Source organism: Antrostomus carolinensis, unplaced genomic scaffold (genome assembly GCF_000700745.2).
Source record: "Antrostomus carolinensis isolate BGI_N321 unplaced genomic scaffold, ASM70074v2 scaffold11468, whole genome shotgun sequence".
Taxonomy (NCBI): Eukaryota; Metazoa; Chordata; class Aves; order Caprimulgiformes; family Caprimulgidae; genus Antrostomus; species Antrostomus carolinensis.
Window position 1 is genome coordinate 47,575 of NW_010330925.1, and position 13,508 is coordinate 61,082.

General features: G+C 35.2%; 1 protein-coding gene across 1 annotated transcript in view; it reads left to right on the forward strand.

Annotated features, from left to right (window-relative positions):
* Window positions 1-13,504, forward strand: part of LOC104528913 (formin-2-like) — a gene marked incomplete at its 3' end in the record, with an annotated part of 54,816 nt that extends 41,312 nt beyond the window's left edge. The window contains 3 exon segments of the mRNA XM_029086246.1: window positions 9,265-9,297; window positions 12,531-13,152; window positions 13,155-13,504. Of these exon segments, the coding sequence (XP_028942079.1) occupies window positions 9,265-9,297; window positions 12,531-13,152; window positions 13,155-13,504 (1,005 nt within the window).
* Between the last annotated feature and the right edge of the window lie 4 nt (window positions 13,505-13,508).

Sequence of the window (13,508 nt, forward strand, 5' to 3'; positions counted from 1 at the left end):
TGAGACAGTTTACACTGAGTATTTAAACTATATTGGCAGTAGAAAGGCTTACCATCAAAACATTCTTATGCCTGTAACATTTCCGTCACAGTCGTTCACTTTTGGTTTGGTTCACTCCATTTAAACCAGCAAATAATTCCTCAACCAAAATTATATGCCTGCTTGGAATGCCACATGCTTCAAGTGCTAGTAACAACCAGACAAAATTTTGGCATTTCTCAGGCATTGAAGACAGATTTATGCTGCATGACCTATTGGTGCACTTTCCAACAATATCATTGGGAAACAACTCTAGCCTTAAAAACTCTAAATTAAAGGCCACGTTTGCCATGTTGAATATACTTTCCAACTTCAAAACATTATAAGTCTGAGTCTTGGAGTGTCTCTTTAGAATATTCTTGCCTATCACGCTTTGCTGGTAACGCCTCTCTCAGCCTTTCAGTGGGGACCTTTTTCGTACTCTTTAACTACAAATTATTATAACTGCTTAAATGTTCCAATTTTAACACTTAATAATACAAGAAAAAAGGTTGTGATATCCTTTAAGATAAGTAAGTAATCAGTCTATTAAATAATATAAAACATTGGCAGAATTTGGATTTACTTTTCATTATTGTAAAATGTCACAGATGGTCTTTGTCTTTGAAACATTCATGCTGCTCAAAAGTCTCTCTTAAACAAAATTGCAGAAAGGTGATTCTTTGCAGGTGAAAGTAAGATAAAGAAGGTAAATGTAAGATTTATCTGAAATGGTGAAATAATTCTAAAAGGCATACAAAAATAATAAAATTTAAAAGGGAGATTTTAAAAACCAGTTTTATTTTGGTATTACATGGCTTTCATCAGGATAGAGGCAAACTGTAGCTGAGACTGGTTAACAATTGTGTTAAACATAAATTGGAGGAAAATTGAGAACCCTTCCTTTATGAGCTCCCAAACCATTCTGTGGCTGTGCCTTTTTTTACACTGCTTCATTTCGCATGTTCTTTCTGAGATATTCATTCAGAAGGACACAGTGATCCTGGGAATATGTGCCACTCCTCTGCCTTCCCTTCACTGCTTTCTGGGTTATGTTTTGTAAGGAGGAAGAGGAAGCCTGGAGACACAATGAACTATTCTCCTAAGACAATTCTTTTCCTACAAAAGTATGATTGCTAAAGTTATAAATTTAAGCAGAGAAAAAAAGGTACACATTTGGGTAACAAAGACCAATAAAAAGTATGACGTATTCACAAGGATCTACTATATTCATTTTCTCATTGAGGAAAGAAAGGAGTGTGAAAAAAGCAAAACTTCTTGAAAGTTTTCTATATGAACTGAATAATAGTGAAGTCTGTACCTGTTACATTTTTTTAAAGTAAATACTATAGCTAACTGATGATCTCTGTCCTGACAAATAGAATTGGATATATTGTTCAAGGAGAACTGTATCGATATAAACTTAATTCCAGTATACCCAGTAAACTCAGAAAACATAAAGCTGAAAAAAATCAGAAGTTTAAATCTATTTTGTTCTTATCTTGCAAAAAATACAGCCAAGCTTGCAATATGTGGTGTGTAGGAATTTATGCTCTAACTGTAAGTTCAATGTGAAGTGTTAGAATTGGGTTATCTTAGTTTTAAGTGAGTGAATATCAGGAAGCATATATGGGCAGATAGTGCTTTTGTGTTAGCCTTGAGATTTAGATATACTTTATCAAAAATGCACAGAAAGGAAATGAAGTTTGTTTGAAATGAGATGATAGAAACCTGCCAGAAGACTTTACTGCTGGGATCATAGGAACTGCTGAAGTACAGAGAATTTTGCTCAGGCAGTGAAGGGGAGTCTAACCTCTGTTGAACTTCACTCCAGGACATAAGTGGAAATCAGGTGTGCTCTCTTTTATGTTCATAAAATATAGTTCTTATGCAGAAGTTTCCAATTTTATTGATGGAAATCTGCCTTTGATTCTTAATATTAGAATTTACTCTTCATTTTAAGGATGCTGCAATTTTCAGGTTTATTTTTGGTTTGGTTTTAGAAAGCCTAATAAGCACTAATAGATTTTTCGTGTTCGACAGATGTAGCAGATTCACTAATTAATTAAACTTTTTAAAATAAGAAGTAAGGTTCTCTGAGTTGAGACCTCAATATAATTTAAACAGAGATTGTTCCAGTCTGTCCTTCCTATATGACAAGTAGCTGAACTTTGTGACTAAAACACTGTCTTCTGATAATGTTGGGATTTCATAGGTCGTGAAGGAAGAATGAAAACATAAGTAGAAATATTAGAAATCAGGTAAGTGTTTAATTAGAGAGCCTGAAAGACATAATAAAGAAGCCGGCCTACTCAGCCACTAGATGGCAGTTAAGTATTTTTGAATGGACTATGTAAAGCAGGAGTAAATCCTTCCCAGGGGGTCCTGCAGATACCCTACAGTGAGACTATTAATTAATTGGGGTTTGTTTGGTTTTTGTCAGAAAAACTTTCTGGTGGTTAATACGTTAGCCGGTAAAAAGTATGCATGCTTACTGGTTTTAGTCTGACCAAGGTTTAGTGACTGGAGCATCTCTCAAAGATAATAAAACTGTGTCCTAAAAATAATAACAAAAATATTGAAACATTAAATGCTTAGAAAGTTCTGTCATTATTAAGATTTTTCTTTTAATACCGTGAAAGGAACACATTTTTTGGTCTACAAGACATCTGGATTAGTGTTTTTGTAGTGATAATCTGAAAGTTTTACTGCTGAATTACCATAATGTAAAGAGGTCAGTTTTCTGTTGGATATGAAATTCATTTCTACAACCATCATCCTGAATCTTTTCTATTTAGTTCTGATGAGGAAGAGATTCCCTCATCAGAAAAGTATAAAAGTGCATCTGGACTAATTTTACTCAATTGATATACATAAAATATAAATCATAGACTCTAAATAAAAATTAAGGAGTATAATAAGTCAAGCTTGTGTCGTAGAAAAATAAAAGAACTAATTTTACTCAATTGATATACATAAGATATAAATCATAGACTCTATATTTAAATAAAAATTAAGGAGTATAGTAAGTCAAGCTTGTGTCGTAGAAAAATAAAAGCAGTTAATTCTCAGAACAAATGTTAGTATTTTGTATTATATCCAGACTTCACAATACTTGGATTGAGTTCCTTTGTTTTGCTTGAAGGCAGTGTTTGCTTCTTTAAAAGGAACAATATATTGGTATAATTTTCAGTAGAGTGACAATACCACATTTTTGCACTCTTCCTCCTGGCCATCGTGAGACTAACATTTTTTTTGTTCTCATCTCTGTTCTCGATGTTAATGTCAAGATGAAGTTTTACTTATACGCTTATTTAAATTTGAAAGGCTCTTTATTCTGTTTTTCTTCTTTGATACTTGGGATGCTACCTCAATTATAGCTCTGAAGTAACATAAAAATAATAGACTAATTTAGGGCTGAACAGGCATTAGGAGGTCATGCTGTCCAATTCCTTCTCCACCAGGATCCTCCCTCAAGCAAGGCTAGCTTAGAAGTTTGGTTGTTTTTTCTCAGGATTTTGTTCATTTCCAAGGATGGATATGGCGTAGTGCTAGTATATACTTCCTGTTTTGCCTAGTCAGTGGTAAAATGATAAGTCTTGCTACGTTTCTGATGTGTTATTTTGATAACAGCTTAAGGAGATGAAAATGTGTGCTCTAAAAGCGCATATATTTCCTGTGAGTTACTCCTAATTGAAATACTGTGTACTTACAGGGGTTGATTAAAATTCTCAAGAAACTTCTGGTCAACTTCAAGTGATTAATCTGGTTTCATAACTTCTACATCACAGACTTTTATGAGAAAATGGCAGAGCATCATATAAACTTTGCATCTAGTAATTATAATGAACATTCTGCATTTTCCATTTTGATTATGCTTTATACTTAGGCTTAACCAGACAGACTTTTTTGTCATTTTAGATACAACTTCTTTGAAAGTAGCACCAACCTTAAGGTTCAGGCAGTAATAATACCTGAACAGTGTGACTGCAAATTCTATCTGATGGAAGTTGACATAGGATTTACAGACTTTCCTTTCTTCTGTCATTGGTGAGAAAACAAGGAGAAATGAGAGTAAAACTGAGAATCTTACTTATTTTAAACAGAATTACTTGGTGGTATTTAAAATCCTCGGCTGTAATGTGAGAGACTTTTTTCTTTCTCAGAAGATGAATTGTTGTATAGGATAGGTCTTGGCTAACAGGTATGTTTTTCCTTTTGCCTTTTCCAATGAGCTCCTTGTAAAATACTAGCAGAGCACTGTCCCTTCTCTGAGGGAGCAGTGAATAGAAATGCATGATTGGCATATACTTATTGAAAGTGCAATTTTAAACTGTATTCTATTTTCTTCTCTTACTGTGTTTATTAATTATTAAAATACTTTTTTTTCCTTAAATTCTCTGAAAAAACCCCAACAAAATCCTATTTAATATGAAAATCTATTAATTCCCCTTGAAGTTTGATTACTTTTATATGAAATTCCTGTCACCTTTTGGAGAGAAATGAAAACAAAGAGTTTTTATATATTCAAAAGAATAATACTATTTTGGATTACATAGAATATTTTAGGCACTATAGTATTTACCTACCTTCCAAATTTCTTTTAAAAAGAACTCCACATAAATTTAATTAAAGTGAACAGATGTAGAAAACATATTAAATGCAAGACAACAGCATGAAAATGTGTATACGTAAGTTTGTGTGTGTGCATATGTGCACGTTCCATAATATGCATCTCCAAAGAATATCTGGTCACTGAAAGAAAATATCTTCTGTTGACATTCCTAGCAGGACAGACTGACCTCATTGGTCGAGTTGTCTTAACCCATTTGAGAGACCTCATGCACTCAAAAGTGAGCCATGTTCTAAAGATTAAATTCTTTTTTTTCCTCTCAGCATTAAATGTCAGGTGCTGCTTCACAGTGGTGTAGATCCTGAGAATTTCCATGTAACCAGGTGTGTGGAAGAGAGATAAGAAATGCTTTTCTTAGTCAAAATGTATATTTCTTTAACTTACAAAGATCCAAAATTATTTAAAAAAAAAAAAAAAAAAAAAAACAAAACAAAAAAACCCCAAACATAACCATGGTATATTGCCTTACTTGAATGAGAACTTAAAAGTAAAGATGAGAAGAATTTATACTCTTTGGATACAAAACAGACTAACCAGTTTAACTTCTACTTACAAGCCGATCAAAAGATAGTTATCATTAGGTTCACCATTTTAAGTTGGTATAAGTAAAACCAGTAAGATCACTTTTTTCTTTTCTTTATTTTTAAATACATATTTTTATTTTCTTTCTTTAGAGAATATGCTGATTCAAAGCCCAAAACTACTAATAAAAGTTAACTCTTATATTCCTGAAAGTTTAATTATTTTTTTTCCAATATTCAATTTTTAGTAGACAAATGATTTTTTTTTCTAATCTCCATGATACCAAAAAGTTTTTACTTAACCTCTCAAAATGTAAAGCTCATCTTTGATGATTTGATGGTGATCGATTTTATTTAATATTCTCTCACCCAAGATGATACAGCTTTGCTTCTAGTATAGCCTTCACACTATCAGTTATAGAAGCTGTTTGACCTCCAGCCCCCTGCCTTCAGCATGTTTGTGGATACATTTGCGAAGACACTGATTCTATTTCTCCAAACTTTTTCTGTTGTGAATAGCAGGATTATAGTTCAGGATAGTGAAGACTATTTATCCCTTAATACAAAGATTTATTCTTACTGTGGATATTTTTTACTGCTTATTCCCTGCTGGAAGCCTGAAACAAAAGCAAAATTTGAACCTCCCATTTTGTGGTCTGGCTGAACTCTTGGATAAAAGGGCAAGTACTGGGTAGAAGTATCATACAATTGCTTACCAGGATGTGGAAAAGTTCACCTGGAAAATAATTACCTTTTTCGATCTCTAATACTGAACCCTCAGAAAAAATTAAAGGTGTTCAGAGTCCTTCAAATTTAGATTATTAATTTTTGCATTTGAGCAATAGAATCCTTACTGTTATTTCTAGCATTAAAAACTAGTATATTTTCTGTATATAAAGAACACAGAAATAATAACAGAATTAAGTAGTTTGCACAGTGACTTCTGAGGTTGCCAGTCAATCTCAAGTTGGATGGAAAATCAAGAAAAGGCCTAGTGTGAAATAGTTTCACTCCTTTTCTAGTATGCCAATGTAGTAATGTTAAAGGTATGCCAGATTTTATTTTGTTTTAACAGAATGAGATGGATGGTTGCCTTAGCCTGGATACATAGGAAAACTATTCAAACCTTTTAAACTCATAGTCAAAATATGTTAGGACAGGTGATAGAAGAAAGGAAGTGATTCATCATGTGATAGTCATTTCAATAAACAGCCTAAATATTGAGCAGAAAATAAATCCAGAACAGTTTTTAGCCCAACTTTTAAGGAAATCTGACACTTTTAAAGTACCTGTTGCTTATTGGATTCCTGGCATAGGTGAGTGAGTGACAGGAAAGTTAAACCAGTTTCTTCATTCTTAAATTAAGTTTTGTGAATGGGTAAGCCTTTTTTTGAAGTCATTAATTTTTACTGCTCTACTGTTTCATGCTTCTCTAACCATATTTCATGTACGCTAGGAGAGAATCCTTCAAGACTTGAGGAGGGTAGTTGTCTTTTGTTTTGTTTTTTTTTTTATTTGGTTGGGGTTTTTTTTAAATTAAACAGGTCTAAAACTTTCTGGGTAGACTGAAAAAACATTATTTGTGCAGGCTAAAAGTAATATTATGTAAGACAACAGTAACTATACTTGACTGCTGTGCTGCTGTGTAGCTCCTAGGGTGGTCAGTGGTTCTGTGAGATTTTATTTTATCTTGTCTGTAATCTACAAAAATTCTTTTGAGGTTCCTATTTTAGCATAACTTTTGGATAACCAAAGGTTAAATTTCAGCTTAATTAAGAGTCTTAAGACTTATAGAGAGAAAACTCTTTCAATCTTTGATGCATCTCCAGTTGATTTTTCAGTTTTGTTTTTTATTATTTACTAAATTGGGAACTGTAAAGAACTGGGATCTTACCCTCTGAAATGCCCTTAGCCCAGGGATAAGGAATTCAGACTGTTCAAGAACAGAAGCTTCAAGAAACTGAGTCTGAATAAAACTGTTTGCTTCTGACTTCCAGCTTTAGAATTTGGCATTTGTAGTGCATGCATCTTTCTTCAAAGGTCCCTGCTCCCTGCTGATCCTATATTTTTTTATTTAAATTGCAATAATTATTGATTTCTTAATGTAATGTGTTTTGGTTTGGTTTGGGTTTTTTTGTCACCCAAGATAGGTTATGACAAAATCTCTTGATTCATTAGCCATGTCCAAGCTCTTTAGCTTCGGAAGACCTAAATAGTCCCAGTGACAGCACAGTGCAGGCTGGTGTCATCCATCTGTTTCACTGTATCACTGTGTGGGCGATTACCTCATGTCCACCCAATAAAGGTTATCACTTCAGGTAGGGCAGTGCGTTACACTGTTTCTATTCCAGGGCTTGCTTTTCCAGTGCTATATTGGAGCTGTGCATCACGTTTCCTTTTGGTTGTAGGAAGAAACATGGAGAGCAGTTTAAACTATTGTGAAAATATATCTCCTTTGTCCCCAGACATGCACCTTCAATATAATAAAAGCTTCTCAAAAAAGATTTGATCTCATAGTCTGAGGAAGAAACTAGCATCCAATACTAATTCTGTTCCTTCAGCAGTTCTCCCTAATGCCATTGGCAAGTTTGGTAACTTTTGACTTCTACTACTGTAGAACTAAAATGGTACAATGGGCTTTGAGGATTAAGTGAAATGGTGAGAACTAATTAGATGGATGCTATTTTATTTGAATGTAAATCAAGTGTCCATTGTACTTGTCATTTGACAAACGCCGTAGCACTGAAAATGCCTGTTAAAGTGTTGTGTCTCCTTTTCTTAAGATTAATCTGCAGTTCCAAGAAGCAGCTTTGAAAATGAGACAGCCTTTTTTTTAAAGAGAAGCCTTAAGAGAGATCACATTTCTCTGAATTAAATTCTTACTGTGTCAGTACTTTGTGCCATTTGGCGAGCAGGCACACTCAAAATTTTTTCACTTCACATAGAAAAGAGGCATTTATTAACAGAGCAGTTGGAAAGAGCATCCTTCCAAGTAACTGGATGCTGCTAGTACCACCAGGTGTTGACTTATTGGAATACCTGTGGTGTCTTCTATTTTGCCATCTTAGTCCTGTTTAACTCTATGCTTCTGTTCCGTGTGTGTGCTTGCAATCAGGTAGCAGCATAGACTCTGAATCATAAATTCTGACATAGAGAAACTAAAAGGTTAATGTTGTTTTTTGTTTTTTTTTTTTTTTTAAAAAAGGTAGTATAATCCTATCATCTAAATATGAATTTCACACAGAGAGGAAATTTCATTACATTACATGACAAATTGCTGAAAAATATCAAACTGCTGTTGCAACTTGTTGGCTTCTAGTAGTATAAGGCATAAGGCATTAACTTCTAAAAGTAAACTGTAACGTCTATTTTTTTTCCAAATATTCCAAAATTGCCATTAAGATCTGCCATTATGTTTATTTTCAGAAGAGAAAGACTTATTATGGCAGTTCATAAAGTATCTAAGTAAATGCAAGTTGAGATAGTTAAATATATAATACAGAAACACATATATGTGTCTATGTGTATACATATAGACTAGGGCTAAATTTCACAGATGCACAGAGGGTTTTCTGCCTTGAAATTTTGTTAGAGGATCTGTATGTTTCAGTCACTCATCTTCGAAACTAGGCTGTCAGACTCAGTAGAGAAGGTAGCTGCAATCTGAGATTTTACATGTAGGAAGATCCTGGGTGTGTTCTGTCTGTATTAATCAGCATTACACTGGACATCTGATGTGCACATGTGGAAAACATGAAAAGACTGGAATGAATTGGATGTAATGTACAGGCTTTTGGTACATGTGCAGGTCCAAGTGTACAACCTTTATACAATAAAGCCGGTATTCCCAGATCAGTTTGGTACTGTATGCGCACAAGCCTATCGATGCAACACAAACACAGCCAGTCCAGCAGTCCCAGAATAAGCATCCAGCTCATTGCATATGGAACATGTACAACCTGTTTGAGAAATGCTGGGCTCCATTCTATAGGCATACCCATCTGGAATTTTTTTTCCTGCTCGCTTCTTTCACACTCAAGTCACCTGGATAAAGCAAGGCTTAAGCTTCCACCTTTCTTTCTTTCTTTACAGAAAGAAGACTGTTCCACAGTACCTGGGTCCTGGGTAAGAACTCTAGGCAAGACAGAGTTCCCTCATATCTCTTTTAAATCCTGTAGGTTTCTGCTGTGGAATTGTCCTCTGGATTAAAAATAAACCTTCTTTTCATTATATGTATTTTTTTATCTGGGTCTTCTGCTTCTTGTCAACAGCTTTTGACCACCTTTTACATGTGTGAAAAATTATGTCTTCTCTTGCTTATTCTTCTAAGAAAACAGACTCATTTTAATTTCTGATTGGACTTACATATATTTTAAATTTCCTTCCTTGTTGAGGATAGTGGAAACTTGCTGCGGCTTATGTTTGTTTGATAAAGCCCTTTCTCATCTAGAGGAAAACTTTCAACCTCTTGCTAGGGAAAAAGCAGAAATCTAGTTAAGCTAATCTGCGGGCATCTTAAAAGTACAAATGAAAAATATCACTATTTATCTAAAATATTTACTGAAGCATATAAATACTGGGGCTTTGTTTTGATTTTTTTGTTTTTTAAAACCCAATAAATTTAAATTTGTCATTTCCTCTGGATAAATATCTCTGCATTCACAGCAAAGTCTTGTTTGTCCGTAATATGCTGTTTCTTTGAAAACCTGGATATATAGGTAATTCTTAGGTAACAACATAATAGCAAATCACCAGGTTGTTTGAAATGCCATGTCTCAAAAACAGCAGAAAAACTGTTTTTCAGGTCAAAAGTAGTTTTAATTCCTCAATACATTTTGGTTTCTTTTCTGAATTGCTTATCTCACTTTTTAAACTTTAAAAAAAACTTCTCTTGAAAGAAACTTCATGGTCTGCAGGGTAAATTCTCTTGTAAAACAGTAAATTCTAGACTTTTGCTGTAGTACAGGTAGAATTTCAAGATTCAGGGTTTATCTCTTTTTCTTGTGAAAAATTGAATCCAATCTCCTGAGTAAATGAATTTTTAAAACAGTGAACTGTTCTGAGATTAGACATCATTAAGGCTAATCTCTTCAGAACCATTTAATATTGTGTCTAATCTTGTTGGCTTCATTCTGTTTGTGGCAGGAATGAATTTTCTAATTCAGATAAGATTGGAGAGCTCTATCTGTCACATAACCCTCGGTGGAGTGTTCTTACAGTTTAAAATGGAAATTTAGGATAATTACAATCTGGGGAAACTGGATTTGTTCTCAAATAACTGAAAATTGGTGTGTGGCCTTAATAATCCTAGGAACTCATATCCTTTGATAAGGTTGCCTTTTGAAGAATTAATAGGCCTTATTGTATTCACAGGTGACTAGTAGCGGGATAGGAGCAGAAGATACAAAGGAGTAATAGAATGTTCTCTTTCTCCTTTATAGTGAAGTTCTTCAACAAAACTGTTGCTGTTACAAAGTATTGAGTTATTAAAGGAAACTGAGTGAATTGAAGCACCATGAGTAGTCTGTAATGGAAATGTATTTTTCAGCCTTTTTTCCTTGTTATAATGCTTTTTGTTAATATGTCTGTTGTGTTCATTCCTTCACTATTCATTGAAAAACTTTTTTGACGTTTTACATTTCTCTTCAAAGTTTGGTAGGGAGACCCAGTTATAATCCACAACTTCTGGTTCACACTGCTGTTCCAGAGACTTCAGACAAGTAGGGGATTGTAAGTTTTGATAAAAGTGATCCAAAATCAAACAATATTTGTCTAAAATGTAGTAGTTACTGTTTTACTTCTGGGATTCCTTTAGGACAGCTGGGAAACTCTAAGATAAATACAAAATTGAAATTTTATGTTTGAAAACCAATTCTGTGCAGAAACAGTTTTTTAAGTATTAATGAACATATATTTTATTAATAGTACCTAGCTGGAAGTTAGAACTTCATTTTCCAAAAAGAAAAATTACTTTTAAATGTTTCATGTGACAAAGGATGAGATGAAAAACATCATCTTCCTGAAACAAATCAAGACAATTAGTATATCAGGTATTGTATGTTTGTTTGTAGGCTTCTTTACAAGACCTGTAAACTCTGAATATTTGAAAGATTTCCTATGAAATAAGCCTACAGTTTCATCCACAAAGCTTATGATTTTATAAAAGGGAACAGAAAGGCACTAAATAACTTTTACTTTAGCCACTTGGGAAACCTGTTGCATGACAAACTTAATTCAGCTAAAGGCTTGAGGTGCTGACCAATATTCATACTTTAAAGAAAAAAGAAAGTACTAAAAAGTAAATGCATGCAACTAGAAAATAATAAGCTCTTTATTAAAAGATTTTGTGTTGTAAAGTCACGTCTGTTCTATTTCTTGTTCAACTTTCCTGCATCAGCACAAATGGCAATTTTTGGACTAGGTTGCTTCTTTAGGTACCTTTTGATAAAAGCATATGCCCATTAAATTTAGTACAGTTTGTTACTGGTATTTACCTAAAAACAGGAATTACTGTGCCATTTAAGATTAATGGTTCTTCTAGTCAATCTACAGCAGGCAGTATCAGATGCTTCAGAGAAAGATACAAAAAAATGTGGAAAATGTCAAATACAGAATAAACACTTCAGACAGGAAGGTTTTCTAACGTTACTCTTAGTCTGTCACTTGGCTGAAGAGTTTCAAATTTGGGGTGGGAGGAAAGTTTTCCCTTAGTTTTTTCTTACTTCTTTTCCTTCGCAAGCATGCTGGCTGGAGAAAAGCATAATTACTCTGTTCTGAGATTAGCTGTTTTCAAAAAGTACTTATTTGTTATATTCTGCATTCTTAATCTGTATTGTATCATTAAGGTGTATACTGAAACCCAGCGGTCAGTAGTTTAAATGTTATGCACAGTGCATCCCTTTGAAGAAACACTTAACATTTTCAGTTAATATAATTAAGGTAATGCTGTGCCCTTCCCAATGCCATGTCTGCGTATCCATGTGTACACAAATGCTTGTGGTACTTGTGCTCAGTGGTTGGTTTTTTTCTTGGTCACGGTATGTGGGAGGAGTTGCTGATGATTTTTGGTTTTTCCAAATATAATCACAGTCTAAAACTTGCCAAATATAATCACAGTCTAAAACACACTCATACTGATGGAGGTAGTTTCATACTGAAGCAAGTCACTTTCTTAAGGTATCTTCTTCCATTGTGAGATGCAGCTAACCAAAATGATACCTCTGTTTTTAAAGGCTTATCATAACTGGCTTATTTCTGAACACCTGGAATACCAATATTCTTTTTTTTTTTTTTTTTTTTTAATATAGTGATGGATGTAGTCTGGTTTGTGCTAATTTTATATTTATTTTCTTTCAAAGGGTGATTTTGAGGTAAAATCTGAGGAGCGTGCCAGTGTCATCCAACAACTTGAGCAAACTATTGAGGATCTGAGGACCAAAATCGCAGAACTAGAGAAACAGTTCCCTGCTGCAGAGATACAGACTGCTGGGAGGGAGCAGGAAAATGAGCACACACGCACAGTCTGTAGGGAACTCGGCAGTGTGACTCTTCAAACAAACGGAGAGGAGACCATACCCAGGACTGTGTCACAAGCGAGATCTGTACAAACGTCTCCAACAGAGGATTATTTAACACACACAATGCCTTCAGCCAATGCACTGCCACAGCCACCCCCACCGTCGCACTTAGAAGGGGGCAAAAGTGAAGGGCCAACTCAGAAATTGCCAGCTCTAGAACTACAGCCCGTGTTTTGTTCTGAGATCTCCTTAATTCTGTCGCCGAAGCTAATCTCGGTGCCTCTGGATGCAAGCCAATCGGTACAGGGTACACCACAATCACCTCTTCCAGGACCCAAAGTTAATTTGTCCCTTGCATTTGAAGGAGAGACTGAAATGCCAGCTTCCCATCAGCCGCTAAGTACTGTAGATGTGACTTGTAGCGAACACCATCCTCCTTTGCCCCCGGAGCCCACATGTAGCATACCCCAGCCACTGAACTGGCTGCTCCCTTGTCTGGAGCATGTGGCCCTTCCCTTGCCACTCCCATGTCCACGGCAGGAGTACCACCTGCACCACCCTTGCTTGGCTCAGGACTCCTTTCTTCTGCTGGCTCAGCAGTGCAACACCCGGACCACTCTTTACCGGGCATGCCACCACCCCCTCCTCCTCCTCCACCTTTGCCAAGTGGGGAGATAGCAATGCTGCCTTCAACCCCTCATCTCCCATGTGCTGGAGTACCACCACCACCTCTACCACCACCTTTGCCCAGTTGGGGCATCCCACCTCCACCAGCAGCACCACCTTTACCTGGGGCTGGTGTCCCTCCCCCACCTCCTC